This window comes from Oncorhynchus mykiss, chromosome 21 (assembly GCF_057628025.1).
Source record: "Oncorhynchus mykiss isolate SJ-2025 chromosome 21, ASM5762802v1, whole genome shotgun sequence".
Taxonomy (NCBI): Eukaryota; Metazoa; Chordata; class Actinopteri; order Salmoniformes; family Salmonidae; genus Oncorhynchus; species Oncorhynchus mykiss.
In genome coordinates this window covers 28,547,255-28,573,596 of record NC_143042.1, presented here as the reverse complement: position 1 = coordinate 28,573,596, position 26,342 = coordinate 28,547,255, and the positions used below count along the sequence as shown (strand labels likewise).

The following is a 26,342-nucleotide window of genomic DNA, read 5'->3' as shown; positions in this document are numbered from 1 at the left end:
ATCAGGTTGAAGTTAGGGCAGCAGGCAATGTATTCCTATTGGGAGAGATGTCAATGTCAACTGTTAGAATAAATACTCCTTGTTTTCACTGTTATGGGTTAATTCCACATGGTCAGGGGTAGTCTTAGGAATGTTCCTAAGGTTGAATTGTGTGTCTAACCTCAACGGTTCTACCTCTGTCACCCAAAAGCACCTCAAATTTAGGTCTGACCATGAGCTATGGTCAAGTGGGGCACCTCGTTGAACTCGGCACGGCCTAGGGCCTATGGTGATGTCATTTGTTTCCCTTTCAGTGATGATTTTAGCCTGCCCATTTGTTGATTTCATCCTTATTTGATGGTAAAGTTCATATTTCCTCTTTAGGATATGAAGGGGACCATTCAATCTTTTCATGTTGATCTGTAGAGGTACATGTGACCCTGAACACGTGGAAAATACATTTTGAAAATTGCCTGCACAGAAGCAGAGTTAGAGCATAACCTGTAAACCCATGTTATCCTTGTTATCCTCATATATTTTGACACATGCATGTGTCCAACTATATGAACCGGCGAGCGCAGCTAGAATAACTCTGTGGCTTATCTACCCCAACCTCCTCCCGATGATCCCATTCAAAAATGGCGTGTATCTGTGTGACCCAGAGGCCCTAATATGTCAAAAGCATGTCTAAATAATAATAGTCAGGCGTCATTCCAGGCCTACTTTTTGCACGGTTGCTGCGGTCAGACCGAGTGAGCTACGTTCAAGTGGGGCACCTTGTTGAACTTGGCACAACCTAGAGACTACGGTGATGCCATTTGCCAACACTTTGAGTGTTGATTTCAGCCTGTCCATTTGGTGATGGTAAATCACAGGATGTTATGTCCATTTGCCATGTACGATCAATGGAAGTCGGTTTACAAACCCAAAAGTCAGTGAACCATGTCCAAAAGGCATTTATACTGCCAAAATGGTATATAGCACTATGTTAAGCCATGAATCAACCTAGATGGTATATTTGTCATGTATGATGAGGGAGAAGTGGGACTGTTGTTTTTTAACGATTTTTTGAAAATGTCCAAAATGATTAGGGGTGCCCCCTATTGGATGGGCACGGGTGGGGGGGTGCTCCCTACCCAACCGTGGACCCCTTGCTACCCCGTAATGGCATTAAAAAAATGTGCCCCTGGTAACCCGTTCCAATCACCAGGTGCACGGCTGTGCATTTGCAATATGTTTCGATTGGCATTTACCATCACGAATTTGTCATGCTCAAAAATACTGCAGAAATGCGAAATTGAGTGGTACGATGAACTCGGGATGGCCGGGCAGTGTTTCTGGTTCCTCTCCATCGCTCGTTGGTGTTGATTTCAGAATGTCATTTTGGTGATGGTACCTCACTGTTTAAACATATTGCAAATGGACAAAAGCCAGCCAGCAAGTCACCGTCCATCAGTCAATTAGATGTCATTCTGACACCAAACTGATACAAACTGACACCACACCCACTTTTTCCAACTCGTTTAGAAGCCAACTATCACATATTTCAGAGCAGGCCCATAATTCACAGCGACGTTACATAATAAAAACGTGAAACACATAATTACGTTCTAGCTGCGGGTCCAGTTCTGACATTATGTGTAGGCCAATGTGAGGCGACCCCGAATCCCGAGTTTCGGCTTGATAGGTCATTTGGTGCCCGAGCAAGACCATAATGGTGCTGAAAATCCACTTTTTTCCATTCCATGCTACGGGGTCCTTGAATGAGCTATCGGACAGAAACGTTAGGGTCCGTCTCTATGGGCCGAGCCGGTTTCAGTGCACTTAGTCTTGCGACTCTGGGACATTTCAAAATGTCATAATTTTCGTAATGGTCAAAATGAATTGAAGATGTTGCAAATGTGCGAGGCTGTTTCTCGGTACGAGAACCTTCTAGAGCCACGCAACTCACCACGCACTATCAACCTGAGGTCAAGAACAGGTTTCTAACGTTTCAGAACTCTAGGTCTGACGATTATTTTTTAGTTCGAACCTAGTTAACTATTGCAGGCACTCTCTGTCTCTACGCACCACACTGTGTCCCTCTGTCCTAGCTGTGTGTGTGTGAGTTTTTCTTGGAGATTTTATGGGAGACATGACTGATTTACAGTTCATGGGGGTTGCTTAATCACACATTTGAAGTTATGATAAGATCTGACTTAACCCTTCGAAACAGCCCCTATGACACCATTTAAGGCACTTCCGGTTGGCACAGGATAAGCTATAAGTAAAGACATATCTTGCCTTTACAGAATCCTGAGTTTTAAGTGTTTACGTTAAGAACTGATTTATTTAAACAGGGTTAAATGCACTATTTATGACAAACTGCTGGTTTGTTATGGAAAAAAACTTTTAGGGTGATTTTCACCACTTCCAGTTGCTCCAGGAAGCATAGAATCAACACAGGTAGACCTCATAGTGGCCTGATGGATTGTCATCGAAGACAGTTTCATAAGACATTCATAACCCACATAGGCTTCAGGCTGAACTTAGGGGAGCAGGCAATGTATTCCTATGGGGAAATTCAAATAAATTACTATAAGAATCAAACTTTCATTAAATCACACATGCAAGACAGCAAATTAAAGCTACACCTGTTGGCTAACATGTCAGATTTCAAAAAGGCTTTTCGGCATAAGCAAACGATGCTATTATCTGAGGATAGCATCTCCGTAAACCAGGAGAGAAAAGCATATTTCAACACTGCAGGTGCAACACAAACGCAGAAATAAAAATATAATTCATGCCTTACCTTTGATGATCTTCTTTTGTTGGCACTCCAATATGTCCCATAAACATCACAAATGGTCCTTTTGTTTGATTAATTCTGTCGATACATATCCAAAATGTCCATTTATTTGGCGCGTTTGATCCAGAAAATCACCGGTTCCAACTTTGCCAAAACATTTCAAACTACTTTTGGAATACAACTTTAGGTATTTTTTGACAAAAATAATTGATCAAATTGAAGACGGGATGATCTGTGTTCAATACAGGAGTAAAACGAACTGTAGCTTTCTGGTCACACGCCTCTATCTAACAGTACACTTCAAGTGACCCTCGTTAAAGAGGGCCGTACTTCTTCATTACACAAAGGAAAAACCTCAACCAATTTCTAAAGACTGTTGACATCCATTGGAAGCGATAGAAACTGCAAGAAGGTCCCTTAGAAATCTAGATTCCCAATGAAATCTCATTGATAAGAGAGTGACCTCAATTTTTTTTATTTGAATGGTTTGTCCTCTGGGTTTCGCCTGCTAAATAGGTTATGTTATACACAGACATGATTCAAACAGTTTTAGAAACTTCAAAGTATTTTCTATCCAAATCTACTAATAATATGCATATCTTATCTTCTGGGGAAGAGTAGCAGACAGTTGAATTTGGGCATGCATATCATACGGACGTGAAAATACTGCCCCCTGTCACCAAGAAGTTCAAGATTAACTTCAGCCGCTGTGTCAGATTTCAAAAAGGCTTTACGGCGAAAGCAAAACATGTGATTATTTGAGGACAGCACCCAGCGGACAAATCATTACCAATAGTTACCAGCCAAGTAGTAGTTGTCACAAAAGTCAGAAATAGAGATAAAATGAATCACTAACCTTTGATGATCTTGATATGGTTGCACTCGCAAGACTCCCATTTACTCAATAAATGTTTGATAAAATCCCTCTTTATATCCAAAAACCTCCGTTTTGTTTACGCGTTTTCTTTCGTAATCCACAGGCTCAAACGCAGTCACAACAGACAGACAAAAAAATCTGAAAAGTATCAGTAAAGTTCGTAGAAACATTTCAAATGATATTTATAATCAACCCTCAGGTTGTTTTTAGTCATAATAATCAATAACATTTCAACCGGACAAAGCTTTGTCAATATAAAAGGAAAACAAGAAATGTGTGCTCTCGGTCACTGCAGTGTCCACTCATTCAGATTGGTCTTACTCCCTCATTTTTCAGAGTACAACCTGAAACAATTTCTAAAGACTGTTGACATCTAGTGGAAGCCATAGGAAGTGCAATTTGAGTCCTAATTCATTGGAATCTGTATTGGCAGTCTATGGAAAATTACAAACATAACAAAAATCCCACTTCCTGGATTGATTTCTCTCAGGTTTTCTGCCATATCAGTTCTGTTATACTCAGACATTATTTTAACAGTTTTGGAAACTTTAGAGTGGTGTCTATCCAAATCTACCAATTATAGGCATATCTTAGCCTCTGGGCCCGAATAACAGGCAGTTTACTTTGGGCACGCTTTTCATCCGGATGTCAAAATACTGCCCCCTACCCTAGAGAAGTTAATCCAGCCAGGTGTCAGATTTCAAAAAGGCATTACGGTGAAAGCAAACCATGCGATTATTTGAGGACAGCGTCCAGCACACAAATGCATAACAAATCATTTTCAACCAGGGAGTTGCAACACGAAAGTCAGAAATAGCGCTATAATATATGCCTTACCTTTGAAGATCTTCTTCTGTTGGCACTCCAAAATGTCCCAGTTACATTATAAAGGGTCTTTTTGTTTGATAAATTCCTTCTTTATATCAATAAAAACTCAGTTTAGCTGGCGCGCCTCAGTTAATAATCCACTCAGTTTCCCTCCTTCAAAACGCATACAAAATGAATCCCAAACGTTACCAATACATTTATCCAAACAAGTCAATCGAAATAAACAATACAATTTTAGATGGAGAATCATTATTGTCTTTATACCGGAGATAAAAAGACTGCACTCTCTCGGCCATGCACTTGGAAACACTACAGCCAAAATGGGAGCCGCAAACTACAACTTCTCCCTCATTTTTCCAACAACCAGCCTGAAACTCTTTCTAAAGACGGATGACATCTGGTGGAAGCCCTAGGAACTGCAATCGGGGACCATTTCGCCCTATTATAATATAGCCATACATTGAAATCAGTGGTATGCTGATTTATTTTTATTTTTATGGTTTGTCCTCTGGGTTTCGCCTGCCATTTTGGTTCTGTTATACACAGACATGATTTTAACAGTTTAACAGATTTTAACAGTGTTTTCTATTCAAATCTACCAAATATATGCATATCCTAGCTTCTGGGCCTGAGTAGCAGGCGTTTACTTTGGGCACGCTTTTCATCCGGATGTCAAAATACCGCCCCCTATCCCAAAGAAGTTAAGGATAAACATAATACTTTACTGAAAAACGGTAGCCGTAGGACCAGAGTACACTTGAAAAAACAACAAAGTCTCAAACTCACTCTGGAAACGAAAGCACACTGTAAACAATTCAAGCTTATGCAATGGACAACAGAAAACACACCTCTTAACAGGGATATAATAATAATGAGTAAATTGAACACGCCTGAGTGTCGTTAATGCCTCTAAGACGGTCTCTGCTGCCCTCCGGTCACAGGTGGAACCATGGTGTGTGTGTGTGTGTATGTGTGTGTTTGTGTGTGTGTGTGTGTGTGTGTGTGTGTGTGTGTGTGGTGTGGGTGGGTGTCTCCCACATCTGTTGCTAGGGGGTAAGGATGTTAGGAACAATACAGGATGAATCACAATAATTGTTTTCTAAAATAATTTAAAAAATGTAATGCAATGACAATCTCCTGGTTATAGATAACAATACTTCGCATGAACTGTCAACATTATTATGAATTATATTAATTGTTAATAATGGAAATGAAGATACACAATATTTTTTAATACATATCGTTTTTAATAGCTATATATAAAGAAAATAGAGGTGAGAGCATTGGACATGCTTTTGTTCTCGGGCAGAACAGGGATCCGAGAGGACGGGTGGCCTGCCGGTCATTCAAGGGTTTTTCTTTATTTTTACATTTTAGAATAATAGTGAAGACCTCAAATTGATGAAATAACACATACGGAATCATGTAGTAACCAAAAAAAGTGTTAAACAAAACAAATTAGCCACCCTTTGCCTTGATGACAACTTTACACACTCTTGGCATTCTCTCAACCAGCTTCAAGCTTATTTGGAAAAAGACCAAGTCCATATTATGGCAAGAACAGCTCATATAAACAAAGAGGAACAACAGTCCATCAAGACACGAAGGTCAGTTAATCCAAAAAATTACAAGAACTTTAAAAGTTTCTTCAAGTGTAGTTGCAAAAACCATCAAGCGCTATGATGAAACTGGATCTCATGAGGTCTGCCACAGGAAAGGAATGTGTATTTGTGAGTCTTTGTGAGACGCAGAGTAGGTGAATGGATGATCTCCGCATGTGTGGTTCCCACCTTGAAGCATGGAGGAGGAGGTGTGATGGTGTGGGGGTGCTTTTCTGGTGACACTGAATTCAAGGCACACTTAGCCTGCTTGTCTACCACAGCATTCTTCAGTGATATGCCATCCCATCTGGTTTGCACTTAGTGGGACTATCATTTGTTTTTCAACAGTACAATGGTTTGGGATGAGTTGAACCGCAGCGTGAAGGAAAAGCAGCCAACAAGTGCTCAGCGCATGTGGGAACTCCTTCAAGACTATAGGAGAAGCATTCCTCATGAAGCTGGTTGAGAGAGTGGTAAGAGTGTGCAAAGCTGTCATCAAGGCAAAGGGTAGCTACTTTGAAGAATTCAAATATAAAATATATTTTTATTTGTTTAACACTTTTTTGATTACTACATGATTCCATATGTTTAGAAAAACCCTTGAATGATTAGGTGTGTCCAAACATTTGACTGGGACTCTATAGCAACCAATTAAATAAAAACAGCTACCTCCACTGAAAATAAATTCCAACTAATGGTACCGCAACACCACACACCCCAATACTACACAACACAATACAATGTCACACAACACGTTAACCAAATACCTCAATTGGATAGGAGTTCCAACTAAAGGTACCACAACACACCACAAGGCAACACACCACAAGACTAGACAACACACCACAACACAATATAATACAAGACAACACAACAAAACAGAAGACAACACAAACATTTAACCAGATACCTCAACTATATAGGAGTTCCAACTGAAGGTACAACAACACAATACAAGACAAAACAACACTACACAACACAAGACAAAACAAGACAACACAATACCACACAAGAACAAAATACCACACAACACAATTCAACACAAGACAACACAACAGAAGTGCCAAGTTTAGGTCCAAAAGGCTTCTTAACAGCTTCTACCCCCAAGCCATAAGACTCCTGAACAGCTAATCAAATGGCTACTCAGACTATTTGCATTGCCCCCCCTCTTTGACGCTGCTACTACTCTCTGTTCATCATCTATGCATAGACACTTTAACTCCACCTACATGTACATATTACCTCAATTACCTCGACTAACCTGTGCCCAGGCACATTGACTCTGTACCGGTACCCCCTGTATATAGCCTCGCTACTGTTACTTAACTGCTGCTCTTTAATTTTTAACTGCTGCACTCTATTTTTTACTTATCTATTTTTTACTTAAACATTTATTTTTCTTCAAACTGCATTGTTGGTTAAGGACTTGTAAGTAACCATTTCCCTTTAAGGTCCACACCTATTGTATTCGGAGCATGTGGCAAATACGATTTGATTTGAAAAGACCACACAACACAGCACAGGACAACACAACACAAAACAACCCAACACAGCAGAAGCACAACACAAGATGTTGACCAGATATCTCAAATGGATAAGAGTTCCAACTGAAGGTACGATAACACATCAAAATATCACACAAGACAAAACAACACAATACCACACAACACAATTACAACCCAACACCAGACAAGACAACACAACACAACACAAGACCACACACCACAAGACAAAACACCACAACACAGGACAACACAACACGTTAACTAAATACCTAAACTGTATAGGAGTTCCATCTAAAGTTACCACAACACATCACAACAAACCACCACAGCAGCATACCAGCAGAACACCACCCTGCATCCCACTTGCCTCTGTCGCTAAGCAGGGTTGGTCAGTCCCTGGATGGAAGTTGTTTGGAGGGCCAGTAGGAGCTTCTCTTTCCTCTGGTCCCCCAAAAATATTCCAATGCCCCAGGGCAGTGAGTGGGGACATTACCGTGTGTAGGGTGCAGTCTTTCAGATGGGATGTTAAACGGGTGTCTTGACTCTGATCACTAAAGATCCCATGGCACATATCATAGGGTGTTAACCCTGGTGTCCTGGCTAAATTCCCAATCTAGCCTTATACCATCATAACCACCTAATCATCCCCAGCTTCCAATTGGCTCATTCATCCCCCCACTTCTCCCCTGTAAGTATTCTCCAAGTCATTGCTGAAAATGAGAATGTGTTCTCAGTCAACCTACCTGATTAAAATAATGGTTAAAAAAAACACAACATAAAATATGTGTGTGTGTGTGTGTGTGTGTGTGTGTGTGTGTGTGTGTGTGTGTGTGTGTGTGGTCCTGTCCTCTCCAGTCTTTAATGTAGGTCAATACCGGCGGGATGCGACCCAGTCCTATAAGAGCTATGAGTTCTTTAGACCTGACAACCAAGAGGCCATGAAGATACGCAAGTATGAACCAATCACAAAGCCTGTTATTAGAGTATAAACCAATGAGAGCCTGTTATGAGTATGAACCGACCAGACAGCCTGTTTGAATATGAATTAGTCTGTCCTAAGAGTATGATGCAGGCTCACTGTGTGTTTGTGTCTGTGCTCGTGCGTGCGGGTGTGTAGGGCCTGTGCCATTGCGGCTCTGAAGGATGTGTGTGCCTACTTCATGCAGGAACAAGGACAGGTGGCAGTGAGTAACCACCATGGAATCCTATGAAGCAATATGGGATCTTCATGAACCTACAATGTGGTCAAAAATTATTGACATCCTTGATAAGCACAAACAAAAATTACTGTATAAAATATATTATTAAAATACTGAGCTATATTGTATGCACAACAAAATGGGGAAACTATATTGTTTTATGCTAATACAATTCCTCAGAGACAGAGATATGGTTTAACAAGTAATGTATATTTTTACAAAAAGGTAGGGGTCAAAATGATTGGAACCCCTGTGTTCAATACCTTTTAATAACTGACCTTTTGAGGATAATGGCACTGAGCCTTTTTCTAAAATGTTTTATGAGAATGGAGAACACATTAGGGGAGATCTTAGGGGAGACCAACATTATTCGATTTTATACAGTAATTTTTGCTCATCTTTAACAAGGGTTTCAATCATTCCAAACTCCAATGTATATGAACCTATACGAATACATACTGTATGAACTAGTATAAAGCAATATTAACCTATATCAGGGATGGGCAACTTTGATGGGGGTGGGGGTCACAAAAACTGTGAACTCATCATAAGGGGTCGCTGTGGTCTGCGTACCGACATCCATACCCACACATGCAGTGTGTACATTGCTTGTGTGGATCCTAAGTGAAATTTTGTTGGGGGTCCCACCCCACCTTGCAATGCAAGCAAAACATTTTAGCGGCCCCCCTCTTGACAGCGGAGATAAGATTTAGCAATTTTATATAACATTTCATGCAATTCTACTTATTTTTACATTGGGCAAAGAGAAAAATTAGCAGTTTTAAAGCAAATTTCCTGTGATTCTACACATTTTGCCCTAGGCTGGAGAGAAATGTTTTCCGTTTTTTATTTTACATTCAGTAATTCGACCATGATTACTTCAAGATAGCTGGCTAGACTAACTTACCAATCTAAAAAAAAATAGCTTACTAATTGAGTGACTCATTGAGTCAGTCATTGAGAAAAAATGCTGATGCACAAACAAATTTGGAAATTGCACCTATTCTAATGCTCAACAGTAAGTTGAGACCTCGACTGGGTAAAAAATAATTGTGATCGGGGGGATTATCAGCAGGCCTACAAATGCCAGTTGCCCATCACTGATATATATTAAGCACTATGATGTATATGAACCTACATTATACTCTATGAACCAGTATGGTGTATATCAGGGGTGCCAAACTCATTCCATGGAGGGCTTAAAGGAACGAGTTTAACACCTGTGATCTATTTGAACCAGTTTGAATTTAGATGAACTAGTATGAAGCAGTATGATGTACATGCCCTCAGGTGTTTGATGCCACCAACACCACTATAGAACGTAGAGAAGTCATTCTCAGCTTCGCCAAGGAGAACGGATACAAGGTCAGATGGAGTGTGTAGCTGTGTGTGTATTTAGCTGTGTGTGCGTCGCTTTCTGTAGGCTATGTGAGTAGCTGTGTTTGTGTAGCTGTGAATTAAAATATATATATATATATATATATATATATTTAACTTTTGTTTAACCAGGGCGACACATTGAGACCTAGGTCTCTTTCACAAACATGCCCTGGGAACAACAGTCACATCAGCACACACACAAATACAGTGAGCGGAAAAAGTACTTGATCCCCTGCTGATTTTGTACATTTGCCCACTGACAAAGAAATGATCCGTCTATAATTTTAATGGTAGGTTTATTTGAACAGTGAGAGACAGAATAACAACAAAAAAATCCAGAAAAACGCATGTCAAAAATGTTATAAATTGATTTGCATTTTAATGAGGGAAATAAGTATTTGACCCCTCTGCAAAACATGACTTAGTGCTTGGTGGCAAAACAGATCTTAGTCACTTTTAAATTGTGTTTACACATTGCATCACCCATTTCATATGTACAGTATAGAGTACAGTGCTATTCTACGGATTCTTAGTCACTTTAATTGTTTGTAAATATTGCATCACCCATCTCATATGTATATATACTGTACTACTATGCCACTGTATCTTAGTCCAATGCCGCTCTGACATACATGTATATATATTTTTTATCCATTCCTTACTTAGATTTACATGCATTTTGGGTATATGTTGTGAAACTGTTAGATATTACTTGTTAGATATTACTGCACTGTCAGAGCTAGAAGCACAAGCATTTCGCTACACCTGCAATAACATCTGCTAAACACGTGTATGTGACCAATAACATTTGAATTGATTTGAGTGAAGATGCAACCTAACGGATACTTTTACAAGACTTTGAAAACAGAATGTATTTAGTTTTGCCTGTATTAAGTACAAGCTTTACATCCGTAAAGGCTTCCTGAACAGATGCAAAATCAGACTGTAATCTTGACACAGCTAAATCAGCAGTCTGAGCAATTGTATAGGTAATAGTGTCATCCGCATACAAATGAAGATCACAATTTTTGACCATTCGCATTTATGTAAATCGTAAAAAGACTGAAATACTGATCCCTGTGGAACACCTTTATGTACTTGAAGAAAATCTGACTTAACTCTAAATTTGACTTAACTCAACACAATAGTTCTGTCTCTAAGATAGTCACGAAGCCAAGAACATGCGATAGAGCCAAGGCCTATCGATGACAGTTTCTTCAACAAAATATAATGATCAACAGTATCAAAGGCCTTAGACAGGTCTATAAACAAAGCAGCACAACTAATTTTAGCATACAAAGCATTGACAAGGTCATTCACAACTAATGTGGTGGCTGTAATAGTGCTATGCCCTGGTCTAAATCCTGATTGGTTCACAATGAAAATACATTTATCAGTCAAAAAATAACAAATCTGCACATTTACCGATGACTCAAGAATCTTAGCTGGACAAGGAAGCTTAGAAATTGGTCGGTAATTGTCAAAGAGTGTCAACACATATGCATATTTCCATGCTTTGGGAATAATTCCTGAAGACAATGTCAAATTTAAAATGTGAGTTACTGAGGCAGCAATTGTGTAAAGAAGCAGTGCAGCTTGGCCGGCTCTCGACCTTCACCTCTCTAGAGTCCTTACGGGAGTTGCAGCGATGGGACAAGACTGTAACTACCAATTGGATACCACGCAATTGGGGAGAGAAAATCAAACATGGAATTGCCTGAAAGAAAATACCAGAACAAAATGTTCAACAAATTTCAGCGTCTTTCAGCAAATTACCTCCATTAACTTCCCATGACTCTCAAACCCGCATGCGGGAGCGTAACGTAGCCTCAAACTAATTAGCATAAATCTTCCTAGAAAATCTTCCTATTCATGAAAATCACAAATTAAATATATTGAGACACAGCTTAGCCTTTTGTTAATCACACTGTCATCTCAGATTTTCAAAATATGCTTCACAGCTAACGCTAGACAAGCATTTGTGTAAGTTTATCATGGCATAATGCTTTGGCTCTGCTACCAGCAGGCAACATTTTCACGAAAATAAGAAAAGCAATCAAATTAAATAATTTACCTTTGAATAACTTCGGATGTTTTCACTCAGGAGACTCCCAGTTAGATAGCAAATGTTTCTTTTTTCCAAAAATATTATTTTTGTAGGCGAAATAGCTCCGTTTGTTCTTCACGTTTGGCTGAGAAATCGACCGGAAAATGCAGTCACTACAATGACAAACTTTTTTCCAAATTAGCTCCATAATATCGACAGAAACATGACAAACGTTGTTTAGAATCAATCCTCAAGGTGTTTTCCATATATCTATTTGATAAAATATCCGTCGGGACAATTGGTTTCTCATAAGAAGCGATTGGAAAAAGGGCTACTTGTGTACTTTACGCAAGATTTTCTGCGGGAGCCGTCATGTGACCACTTGCTAAATGTGGTCCCTTACGGCTATTCTTCAACAAAATGCGTAAAAAGACGTCACAATGCTGTTAGACACCTTGGGGAATATGTAGAAAGTGTAAGCTCATTCGTAGCTCATTCACAGCCATATAAGGAGTCATTGGCATGCAGGGCTTTCAAAAAATGGGGCACTTCCTGGTTGGATTTTTATCTGGGTTTCGCCTATAACATGAGTTCTGTTGCACTCACAGACAATATCTTTGCAGTTTTGGAAACGTCAGAGTGTTTTCTATCCAAAGCAAAATATCCCGTTTAAAACGGGAACATTTTTCATCCAAAAATGAAAATTCTAGTTATAAAAGGTTAATATCCAGACTACACTTAAGGTGAGTTGGCTTAGAAACTGAGACAAATATAGAGCCCGCGGAAATAGATTCGAGATCAAATGCTTTAATTATATACATTTTATCAGTAATGGTGCCAAAGACAAGATTCATTTGATGAGGAAGAGAAGAATAGGTACAACCCTTCAGAGATTTAACACTTTTCCCGAATTTGGCCGAATTCCCTGCATAATCAGATAGGTAATAAAATAAATCAGATTTTGCTTTTCTAACTAGTTTCACACACAGATTTCGCAATCTCCTAAACTATTGCTAATCAGGGTTTGAGTCTGTAAATCCAGTTCTGGCCCAAACAGCATTTCTATTGCATATAACTTTGGTTAGCTCCAGTGTACACCAAGGGTTAGACCTATTTTTAACTCTGGTCTAATGTTCATTGCTCAGGTTTCTTGGCCCAAGCAAGTCTCTTCATATTATTGGTGTCCTTTAGTAGTGGTTTCTTTGCAGCAATTTTACCATGAAGGCCTGATTGATGTTGAGATGTGGGCTGGTAAATCAAATTAACTTATCCTCTTGCGCAGCGGTAACTCTGGGTCTTCCTTTCCTGTGGCGGTCCTCATGAGAGCCAGTTTCATCATAGAGCTTGATGGTTTTTGCGACTGCACTTGAAGAAACTGACTGGCCATGTTTTAAAGTAACGATGGACTATCGTTTCTCTTTGCTTATTTGAGGTGTTCTTGTCATAATATGGACTTCTGTATTACCCCCCTTACCTTGTCACAACGTAACTGATTGGCTCAAATGCATTTAAAACGCAAGAAATTCCACAAATTAACTTTTAACAAGGCACACCTGTTAATTGAAATGCATTCCAGGTGACTACCTCATGAAGCTGGTTGAGAGAATGCCAAGAGTGTGCAAATCTAAAATCTTTGGTTACTACATGATTCCATATGTGTTATTTCGTAGTTTGGATGTCTTCACAGTTATTCTACAACGTAGAAAATAGAATAAAATAAAGAAAAACCCTTGAATGAGTAGATGTGTTCAAACTTTTGACTGGTACTGTACGTTCAATCAAGGCTGATTTTGTAGGGTCCTTCAGATTTGGACGCATGGGTTAATGAATTAACTGGGTATGATTTAAATTAACACACAAATCTTTTAAACATTCATAGTCATGGTTTCCACAGTCAATGTTAAAGTCCCCAATGATTAACACTTCAGAGGCTGAAAAGGAGGCTATTAAGTCTGTGAGCTCTATTAGCACACATTTCTTAGCAGAGGGTGGACGGTAAACTCCCATGACTGTTATTGTAATGCCCGGGGTGTAGTGGAGGAAGGAGTCAGACGCAGGAGACAGAGAGTTCAGAGTAGGCTACTTCTTTATACACCGACCAGGTGAAAACAGACGCCACTCAAAACAAATGCCCCAAAACACAGGGGAACTAAACAGTCCCAAAAAACAGCTCACGTACACGAACAACCGTGACATACATGAGTGTACAAAGAGTACACATAAAACAAACCCACACACCCAGCAGGCGGGCGGCTGGCTAATAAAGCCTAGCTAATATGCCTAATTAACAACAGGTGTAACTAATAAACAGACAAGGAGGGGGAGGAAAAGATCAGTGGCAGCTAGTAGGCCGGTGACGACGAGCGCCACCCGAACGGGAAGGGGAGCCACGTTCGGTAGGAGTCGTGACAGTACCCCCCCCCCCCCCCCGATGCGCGGCTCCCGCAGCGCGTCGACACTGGCCTCGAGGGCGTCCCGGAGGGCGAGGCGCAGGGTGATCCGGATGGAGGCGATGGAAATCCCTCAACATTGACGGATCTAAAATGTCCCCCACCGATACCCAGCTCCTCTCCTCCGGACCGTACCCCTCCCAGTCCACGAGGTACTTCAGGCCCCTCACCTGGCATCTCGAGTACAGAATGGCCCGTATCGTGTACGCCGGGGACCCCTCGATGTCCAGAGGGGGAGGAGGGACCCCCGGCACCTCACCATCCTGCAGGGATCAGCTCACACCGGCCTGAGGAGAGACACATGAAACAAGGGGTTAATACGATAATAGGAAGGGAGCTGCAATCGATAACACACCTCGCTTATTCTCCTCAGGACTTTGAAGGGCCCTGCACACTGCAACCCCAGTTTCCGACAGGACAAGTGGAGGGGTAGGTTTCGGGTCGAGAGCCAGACCCTGTCCCCCGGTGCAAACATGGGGGCCTCACTGCGGTGGCGGTAAGCACTCCTCTTCTGCAGTCCACTGGCTTGTTGGAGGGATTCCTGGGCGGCCCTCCAGGTCTCCTGGAGCGCTGCACCCACTCCTCCACCGCCTCGGTCTGACTCGGATGCCACGGTGCCAGGACCGGCTGGTACCCCAACACGCACTGAAATGATGACATGTTGGTAGAGGAGTGGCGTAGTGAGTTCTGGGCCATTTCAGCCCAAGGGATGTATCTCGCCCAATCCCCTGGCCGGTCCTAACAATGCGACCGCAGAAACCTACCTGGTTTCCTGGTTCACTCTCTCCACCTGCCCATTACTCTCGGGGTGATAACCGAAGGTCAGGCTGACCGAGACCCCCAGACGCTCCATGATCGCCCTCCATACCCGGGACGTGAACTGGGGACCCCGATCAGAGACGATGTCCTCCGGCACCCCGTAGTGCCAGAAGACGTGGGTGAATAATGCCTCCTCAGTCTGTAGGGCTGTAGGGAGACCGGGCAACGGGAGGAGACGGCAGGACTTAGAGAACCGATCCACAATACCCAAAACCGTAGGGTTCCCCTGAGACGGGGGGAGATCGGTCAGGAAATCTACGGTAGGGTGTGAGCCCACTGAATCAGTTGGTTCCGGATACCAAGCAGCACGTACTTCCACCCACCCACTGAGGAGGCACGGACTCAGCCCGTAACGCCCGCTCGATGTCCAAGTTCACCTCACATACCACTGGTGCCATCAGCCTCGAGGCGGGAAGGATGGGAGTAGGCTCGGTGGACCGATCCTCCGTGTCATAAAGGCGGGACAGTGCGTCAGCCTTTACGTTCTGGGAGTCCGGTCTATATGACAGAGTAAACCGGAATCGGATGAAGAAATGGCCCACCTTGTCTGACGTGGGTTCAGTCTCCTAGCTGCCCGAATATACTCCAGATTTTGGTGGTCGGTCCAGATGAGAAAGGGGTGCTTAGCCCCCTCAAGCCAGTTTCTCCACACCTTCAGAGCCCTGACTACCGCTAACAACTCCCGGTCCCCCACATCATAGCTCCGCTGGACTAAGCTTCCTCGAAAATAAAGCGCAGGGGCGGAGTTTTGGTGGCGTACCCGAGCGCTGTGATAGCACTGCACCCACCCCAGCCTCGGACGCGCCCACCTCCACTATTAAGGCTAGAGAGGGGTCCGGGTGCACCAACGGGTGCATCCGTGAACTGCGCTTTCAACCTACTGAAGGCTCTGTCCGCCTCTGCTGACCACCGCAAATGCACCGGCCCCCCCTTCGGCAGTGAGGTAACGGGAGCCGCTACCTGGCCAAAACCTCGGATAAACCTCCGGTAGTAATTGGAAAAACCCAAAAACCGCTGCACCTCCTTTACCGTGGTTGGAGTCAGCCAATTACGCACAGCCTTAATGCGGTCACACTCCATAACCACTCCCGAGGTGGAAATGCGATAACCCAGGAAGGAGACGTCTCGTTTGGAGAACACACACTTCTTAGCCTTGAAGTATAGGTCATGCTCCAGCAGTCTACCAAGCACCTTGCGTACCAGAGACACATGCGTGGCGGAATAGATCAGAATGTCATCGATATAAACAACCACGCCCTGCCCATGCAGGTCCCTGAGAAGCATTCTTTAACCCATACGGCATGACGAGGTACTCATAGTAGCCCGATGTGGTACTAAATGCGGTTTTCCACTCGTCTCCATCCCGAATACGCACCAGACTATACGCGCTCCTGAGATCCAGTTTTGTGAAGAACTGTGCTCCGTGAAATGATTCCACCGCTGTAGCGATGAGAGGTAGTGGGTAACTAAACCCCACTGTGATGGATTTAGACCTCTATAATCAATGCACGGACGCAAACCTCCCTCCTTTTTCTTCACAAAAAAGAAACTCGAAGACGGGTGAGATTGAGGGCCGAATGTACCCCTGTCCCAGAGACTCCGTGACATATATCTCCATAGCCAACGTCTCCTCCTGAGACAATGGGTACACGTGACTCTTGAGAAGCGCAGCGTTTACCTGGAGATCTATCGCACAATTCCCTTCCCGGTCGATGAGGTGGTAATTTAGTCGCTTTCTTTTTTACTGAAAGCGATTGCCAAATCGGCATATTCGGGGGGGATGCGCACCGTTGAACCCTGGTCTGGACTTTCCACTGACGTGGCACCGATGGAAACTCCCAGACACCTTCCAGAACACTCCTCTGACCACCCCTGGAGAACCCCCTGTCTCCACGAAATCTTAGGATTGTGCCGAGCCAGCCAGGGAATCCCCAGCACCAGTGGAAACGCAGGCGAATCGATAATAAAGATACTTATATGCGCCCTATGATTCCCTTGCGTCACCATGTCCAGTGGAACCGTGGCCTCCCTGACCAACCCTGACCCTAATGGCCGGCTATCTAGGGAGTGCACGGGAAAGGGAGAATCTATCGGCACAAGCGGAACACCCAGCTTGATGGCGAGTCCGCGATCCATAAAGTTCCCAGCTGCACCTGAATCGACTAGCGCCTTATGCTGGGAAGAGGGGAAAAAAATCTAGAAAAAAAATCAAGACAAACATGTGACCAACAGGGGGTTCTGAGTTCACATTTTAGAAGCTAAAATCACAATTCAGCCCATCATGAATAATTTCATATTCAAACATTTAAATTGAGAAACATTTCCATGTGAATCCGATAACTCTGATGTGTAGACTTTCCACTGTAGAGTTTATGTCATCTTATCATTGATGAGAATGTCTCAGATGACAACCGAACTGACATCATATTCATTAAGTACCAGCGCATATGTTCAATTGTTCAGGTTACCAGAATATAGTTCAATACCCCCCCCCACCTACTGATGTTCCCAGAATCTCTGTTAACTTGTTATGGCTGCAATCCCCCTATCGTGATAAGTGTCATCAACAACCGCTGAATAGCATGGCGCTACATACAATAAATATATTACTATATATTACTATAAATATTTATATTAATGAAATCACAAATGCAATATAGGAAAACACAGTTTAGCCTTTTGTTAATCCACCTGTCGTGTCAGATTTTGAAATGATGCTTTACAGCGAAAGCAATCAAAGCGTTTGTGAAACGTCAAACGTTTTTTATAATCAATCCTCAGGTTGTTTTTAAAATATAGAATTGATAATATATCAACTGCAAATGTCTTTCACAGTAGGAGAGGGGAAAACAATGGCTGTCCAAATTCTGTTGCGCAAGCCAAACTCATGTGACCACTTGACGTGATGTTTTCGTTCTGGCTCATTTTTCTAAATAAAAGCCTAAAACTATGTCTGAAGACTGTTGACACCTTGAGGAAGCGATAGGAAAAGGAATCTGGTTCATATCCCTTTAAATCCAGCAAAGGGAGGCTATGGAACATGGAGTTCTCAAAATAGAAGCCACTTCCTGTTTTGATTTTCCTCAGGGTTTCGCCTGCAATGTCAGTTCTGTTATACTCACAGACCATATTTTGACAGTTTTGGAAACTTTAGAGTGTTTTCTATCCAGTACTAATTATAATATACATATATTAGCAACTGAGACTGTAGAGCTGGCCGTTTATAACGGGCATCTTTTCATCCAAGCTACTCAATACTGCCCCTGCAGCCATATGAAGTTAACCAAGGGTTTTGCAAATGTAACCTCAGTAGGGTAGAGAGAGGAAAAAGGGGGGAAGAGGTATTTATGACTGTCATAAACCTATCCCCCAGGCCAAAGTCATGACAGCACTGAGGCGGTGTGCAATAGTAGGAAGACCACTTTATGCAGCTCACCCTGCACTCTCAGCTCCAATGTAAATAACATGAGTAAGTCAACCTCTCATAAGCTTCCCAGTAAAGCATTAAAAACTATCAGATAACCCAGAAAAGTGCTACAAAATAGCCCATATTAACATATCTAGCCTAAGAAACAAGGTCCAATGAAGTCAATAACTTGCTTGTAACAGATGATATTCATATTCTGACTATCTCTGAAACTCACCTAGATAATACCTTTGATGACAGTTGTAGCAATACATGGTTATAACATCTACCGAAAAGACAGAAATGCCAACGGAGGCGGTGTTGCTGTCTATATTCAGAACCACATTCCTGTAAAGCTTAAAGACGATCTAATGTTAAATACTGTGCTGCCCACTCAGGAAAAAAACTACAAACTATAAGCAGTGCCTGCAACCTGGATCAGGTTGTCAGTCAACCTACCAGGGTAGTTACAAAGAGCACAGGAATTAAATAATCAACGTATTGATCAATGTTTATGAAATGAAATAAATATATTCAAACACAAGCGTAGCCTTTTGTTAACAACACTGTCATATCACATTTTCAAAATATGCTTTTCAACCAAAGCTACACAAGCATTTGTGTAAGAGTATTGATGTCCTAGCATTCAGCAGGCAACATTTTCACAAAAGCAAGAAAAGCATTAAAATAAAATAATTTACCTTTGAAGAACTTCGGATGATTTCAATGACGAGACTCTCAGTTAGATAGCAAATGTTCATTTTTTCCAAAAATATTATTTGTGTTGGCGAAATAGCTCCGTTTTGTTCATCACGTTTGGCTAAGAAAAAGACCGGAAAATGCAGTCACTACAACGCCAAACTTTTTTAGCTTCATAATATCGACAGAAACCTGGCAAACGTTGTTAAGAATCAATCCTCAAGGTGTTTTTCACATATCTATTCGATAACATATCCGTCGTGGCAGTTGGTTTCTCATCAGAAGCAAACGGAAAAATACTGCAGCTGGAGATTACGCAATAATTGCAACGGAGGACACCAAGCGACCACCTGGTAGATGTAGTCTCTTATGGTCAACCTTCCAATGATATGCCTACAAATACGTCACAATGCTGTCGACACCTTGGGGAAGCGACAGAAAGCCTAAGCTCATTCGTGGCCCATTCACAGCCATATAAGGAGTCATTGGCATGAAGCGGTTTCAAAAAATGCGGCACTTCCTGATTGGATTTTTATCTGGGTTTCGCCTCTAACATCAGTTCTGTGGCACACACAGACAATATCTTCTTTGCAGTTTTGGAAATGTCAGAGTGTTTTCTTTCCAAAGCTGTCAATTATATGCATAGTCGAGCATCTTTTCGTGACAAAATATCTTGTTTAAAACGGGAACGTTTTTCATCCAAAAATTAAAATAGCGCCCCCTATATCCAAGAAGTTAACAAGTCCAATACCTCAAATGAAAGATAAACATCTTGTTCATCTACCCATCATGTCCGATTTTTTAAATGTTTTACAGCGAAAACACAACATATATTTATGTTAGACCACCACCAATTCAAAGGAAAAACGTTTTTCCAGCCAAAGATAGTCACAAAAGCAGGATTAGAGATAAAATGAATCACTAACCTTTTGAAAATCTTCATCAGATGACACTCATATGACATGTTACACAATACATTTATGTTTTGTTCGATAATATGCATATTTATATCCACAAATCTCGGTTTACATGGACGCCATGTTCAGAAATGCCTCCAAAATATCCGGAGGAATTATAGAAAGCTACACCAGATAACAGAAATACTCATCATAAACTTTGACTAAAGATACATGTTCTACATATAATTAAAGATACACTAGTTCTTAATGCAACCGCTGTGTTTTTAAAAGGTACGGAAAAAAGCCTACCATGCAAACATTTCAAACTACTTTTATAATACAACTTTTGGTATTTTTAAAGGTAAATAATCGATCAAATTGAAGACGGGATGATCTGTGTTCAATACAGGAAGAAAACAAACTGAAGCATGCTTTCTGGTCATGCGCCTCTATCAAACAGCACACATGAAATGACCCTTGTTCAAGATGGCCGTACTTCTTCATTACACAAAGGATTAACCTCAACCAGTTTCTAAAGACTGGTGGCATCCAGTGGAAGCGGTAGGAACTGCAAGCAAGTCCCTTCGAAATCTGGATTCCCAATGAAATCCCATTGAAAAGAGGGTGACCTCAAACATTTTTTTTATTTGAATGGTTTGTCCTCAGGGTTTTGCCTGCTATGTAAGTTCTGTTATACTTACAGATATGATTCAAACTTTTTTTAGAACATTCATTGTGTCATCTATCCAAATATACTAATAATATGCATATCTTATCTTCTGGGGATGAGTAGCAGGCAGTTGAATTTGGGCATGCTTTTCATCCAAAATTCCAAATGCTGCCCCCTATCCTAGAGAAGTTAAATAATGGATGAACCGTGGCTGCCTTCCAAGCAATGGGAACCTCCCCAGAGAGGCGAGACAGGTTGAAAAGGTCAGAGATAGGTTTGGCGATGATAGGGACAGCAACCTTAAAGAAGAAAGGGTCTAAACCATCTGACCCAGAAGTTATTTTAGGGTCAAGTTTAAGGAGCTCCTCTAGTTCCTCGGACTCAGTGACCACCTACAGGGAGAAACTTTGTAGTGGAGGGGAAAAAGAGGGAGGAAAATTGTGACTAGTCACATTAGAAGGGGTGGGAGATGAGGAAATATTGGATGGCCGAGGAGGCATGGCTGAGTCAAATAGGAATCCTGACTTAATGAAGTGGTGATTAAAGAGCTCAGCCATGTGCTTCTTGTCAGTAACAACCACATCATCAACTTTATTAAGGTACATGAGCAGCTGTGAGGAGGAGTGTTTATTCTCCAGGTCTTGAACTTTTTACGGATCACTGGGATGCTACCGTCCCAACTGGCCAACATCCGGGGAAATTGCGGAGCGCGAAATTCAAATGACAGAAATCGTAATATTAAACATTCATGAAAATACAACTGTCACACATCATTTAAAAGGTTAACTTCTTGTTAATTCAGCCGCGTTGTCAAATTTCAAAAAGGCTTTTAGGGAGAAAGCACACCATGCGATTATCTGAGGACAGCGCCCCACACACAAAAGCATTAGAAGCAGAGGTGTCACAAAAGTCAGAAATAACGATAAAATAAATCACTTACCTTTGAAGATCTTCATCTGGTTGCAATCACAAAGGTTCCAGCTACATAACAAATGGGCCTTTTGTTCGATAAAGTCCTTTATATCCCAAAAAAGTATGTTTCATTGGCGCGCTAGACTCAGTAATACACCGGTTTCCCTCATTCAAAATGCATACAAATGAATCCCGTAAGTTACCAATAAACTTCTTCCAAACATATCAAACAATCTAATCAATCCTCAGGTACCCTAATATGTAAATAAATGATACAATTTAAGACTGAGAATACAGGAGACCATGACCGGAGATGAATAACGAAGTACGCACACACCCCGGAACGCGCAACAAACACTACAGCTAAAATGGGAGCCACTTACTAAAACTACAAATTCTAGCTCATTTAAAAAAAACAAGCCTGAAACTCTTTCTAAAGACTGTTGACATCTAGTGGAAGCCCTAGGAACTGCAATCTGGAAGGACTTCCTTTTATATTCCCACTGACAGCCATAGTAATCAAGGGTGAAAAAAAAAATCTTGATAGATTGGCAGGTTTTTGCCTGCCATATCAGTTCTGTTATACTCACAGACATTATCTTAACCATTTTGGAAACTTTAGAGTGTTTCCTATCCAATACTACCAATTATATGCATATCCTAGCTTCTGGGCCTGAGTAACAGGCAGTTTACTTGGGGCACCTCATTCTTCCAAACTTCCAAATACTGCCCCCTACCCCGAAGAAGTTAACTGTTTTCCAGAACTTCTTGGGGTTAGACCCACAGAGATAGAACTGCTCCTTACAGTAACTAACTTTGGCTTTCCGGAAAGCCTGAATGCACTTATTTCTCATTTGCCTGAACGAGAGCCAGTCATCCTGGCACGCTTGTGCCGAGTAACTCTGCAAGATCACAGTCGAACCAGGGGATCACTTTTTTAAAATTCTTATTTTCTTTATGGGGGCGTGTTTGTTCTTGTGACACCCCATCCCGGGTCCGGGAGCGTAATCATCGCCTGACACTAATTAGCATAACGCAACGGACATAAATCTTCCTAGAAAATATTCCTATTCATGAAAATCACAAGTGAAATATATTGGAACACAGCTTAGCCTTTTGTTAATCACCCTGTCATCTCAGATTTTCAAAATATGCTTTACAGCCAAAGCTAGACAAGCATTTGTGTAAGTTTATCATAGACTAGCATAGCATTATGCATTGCTAGCAGCAGGCAACCTTGTCACGAAAATCAGAGAAGCAATCAAATTAAATTGTTTACCTTTGATGTACTTTGAATGTTTTCACTCACGAGACTCCCAGGTAGATAGCCAAAGTTCATTTTTTCCCAAAATATTATTTTTGTAGGCAAAATAGCTCCGTTTGTTCTTCACGTTTGGCTGAGAAATTGCCCGGAAATTACAGTCATGAAAACGGCGAAAAATATTCCAAATTAGCTCCATAATATCGACAGAAACATGGCAAACGTTGTTTATAATCAATCCTCAAGGTGTTCTTCAGATATCTAATTGATAATATATCAACCGGGACAGGTGGCTTCTTAGTAGGAAAGAGAGAAACAATGGTCGCATTTGTCTATTACGCACATATCACTCTGAGAGCCTCCAGCTGACCAATGTCGTCGTTCAGGCTCATTTTTCAAAATAAAAGCCTGAAATGATGTATTGTGACACTAGACACATTTAGGGAAGCCATAGAAAAAGGAATCTGGTTGATAGGGACGCATAGGAACGCAGAGCTTTCTAAATAAGAGTCCCTTCCTGATTGGATTTTTCTCAGGCTTTCGCCTGCAATATCAGTTCTGTTATACTCACAGACAATATTTTTACAGTTTTGGAAACTTTAGAGTGTTTTCTATCCTAAGCTGTCAATTATATGCATATTCTAGCATCTTGTCCTGACAAAATAACCTGTTTACTTTGGGAACGTTATTTTTCCAAAAATGAAAATAGTGTCCCCTAGATTCAACAGGTTAACTAACCTCTAGCCGAGCTTCAATGCAATACAACTCTACATCCGTGGCCTCCAACTGCTCTTCAATACAAGTAAAACAAAATGCATGCTCTTCAACCGATTGCTGCCCACACCTGCCCGCCTGCCAAGCATCACTACTCTGGACGGTTCTGACTTAATATGTGACTTAATAAAAATACCTAGGTGTCTGGTTAGACTGTAAACTCTCCTTCCAGATTCACATTAAGCATCTCCAATCCAAAATTAAATCTAGAATCAGCTTCCTTCACTCATGCTGCCAAACGTACCCTCGTAAGACTGACTATCCCACCGATCCTTGACTTTGGCAATGTCATTTACAAAATAGCCTCCAACACTCTATTCAGCAAATTGGATGCGGTCTATCGTTTTGTCACCAAAGCCCCATATACTACCCACCATTGCGACCTGTATGCTCTCTTTGGCTGGCCTCGCTTCATATTCATCGCCACACCCACTGGCTCCAGGTCATCTATAACTCTCAGCTCACTGGTCACCATATTAGCACTCACCCGTAACACGCTCTCCAGCAGGTATATTTCACTGGTCACCCCCTATGCCAATTCTTCCTTCGGCCACCTTTTTTTCCAGTTATCTGCTGCCAATGAATGGAACAAACTGTATAAATCACTGAAGCTGGAGACTCATATCTCCCTCACTAGCTTTAAGCACCAGCTGTCAGATCAGCTCACAGATCACTGCACCTGTACATAGCCCACCTGAAATTAGCCCATCCAACTACCTCATCCCCATACTGTTATCTATTTTATTGATTTAGCTCCTTTACACCCCACTACCTCTACTCTCATCTTCTGCACATCTATCACAACAATGTTTAATTGCTATATTGTAATTATTTCGGCACTATGGCCTATATATAACCTTACCTCCGTTATCCTACCTCATTTGCACACACTGTATATAGGCTTTTTATATTGTGTTGTTGACTGTATGTTTGTTTATTCCATGTGTAACTCTGTGTTGTTGTTTGTGTTACACTGCTTTGATTTATCTTGGCCAGGTCGCAGTTGTAAATGAGAACTTGTTCTCAACTAGCCTACCTGGTTAAATAAAGGTGTGGTAGTGGCAGCATCATGCCGTGGGGATGTTTTTCAGGATCAAGGCAAAGCTGAATGGAGCAAAGTACAGAGAGATCCTTGATGAAAAACTGCTCCAGAGCGCTCAGGATCTCAGACTAGGGCGAAGGTTCACCTTCCAACAGGACAATGACCCTAAGCACACAGCCAAGACAAAGCAGGAGTGGTTAGTCTCTGATTGTCCTTGATTGGCCCAGCCAGAGCCTGGACTTGAACCCCATCGAACATCTCTGGAGACGTGAAAATAGTTGTGCAGCAGTATCTACAGAGAAGAATGGGAGAAATTCCCCAAAATACAGGTGTGCCAAGCTTGTAGCCTTATACCCAAGAAGACTCAAGGCTGTAATCGCTGCCAAAGGTGTTTCAACAAAGTACCGAGTAAAGGGTTTCAATAGTTATGTAAATGTAATATTTCAGGTTTTATTTTTAAGGTATTTTTAAAAATGTCTAGAAACCTGTTTTTGCTTTGTCATTATGGGTATTATGTGTAGATTAATGAGGGGGAAAATCAATTTAATACATTTTAGAATTAGGCGTAACAAAATATGGAAAAAGTCAAGGGGTCTGAATACTTTCCGAATGTACTGTACAACACCTCTATGCTTATGAGCACATGCAGTACGATAGCTAGATTACAAGCCTGTTGATAGTATTGTAGGGGCTAATTACAGAGGTCTCCCTCTTGTAGCTACTGATTAACTTAGCATATCTTGGAGCTTACAGTCACTTTTTCAGAGCTGCCACATGTGAAAGGCTCCAGGAACCCAAATTAATTGGGTGGATCCCATCCTCCTTAAATAACGTGTTTTGTTTCCAAAAGGTATTGAAATTGTCAACAAAAGCTGCAATATTCAAGTAGCCAGCTGTGAAGAGAAAGAATCCTGCTAATGCGTCCAGTGCCACGATTCAGAGAGGGAACAGGGCCAGATATCATGGGCCTTTTATTAGTGTCTAGCAGAGAATCAATCAGCTCTCAGATTCAACTGTTCAGAGCTGCGCTTCATAGTGTTTTAAAACCCACATGGACTACAATTAGAATCGATTTCCATGGCCTGGCATGGAACATTCATTAGCAGCTTAGTAGTGTAATTCACTCGAGCTCAGGGATAGCACAGTATTTTTGCACCAGGAACAGTGAAATGCTTTTTCAAGGAGCAGCTCAAAATCACGTCTGTA

At 41.6% G+C, this 26,342-nt stretch overlaps 1 protein-coding gene across 3 annotated transcripts in view; it reads left to right on the top strand.

Annotated features, from left to right (window-relative positions):
* LOC110500318 (6-phosphofructo-2-kinase/fructose-2,6-bisphosphatase) overlaps positions 1-26,342 on the top strand; it is a 46,149-nt gene that overhangs the window by 3,408 nt on the left and 16,399 nt on the right. For 2 of the 3 annotated variants that reach the window (XM_036957705.2, XM_090214346.1), the window contains exons 3-5: positions 8,434-8,530; positions 8,696-8,762; positions 10,068-10,142. In XM_036957705.2, the coding sequence (XP_036813600.1) occupies positions 8,434-8,530; positions 8,696-8,762; positions 10,068-10,142 (239 nt within the window). Of the gene's footprint in view, positions 1-7,549; positions 7,687-8,433; positions 8,531-8,695; positions 8,763-10,067; positions 10,143-26,342 lie in introns of those variants that run through there. The other variant, XM_021577623.3, reaches the window with a different exon arrangement.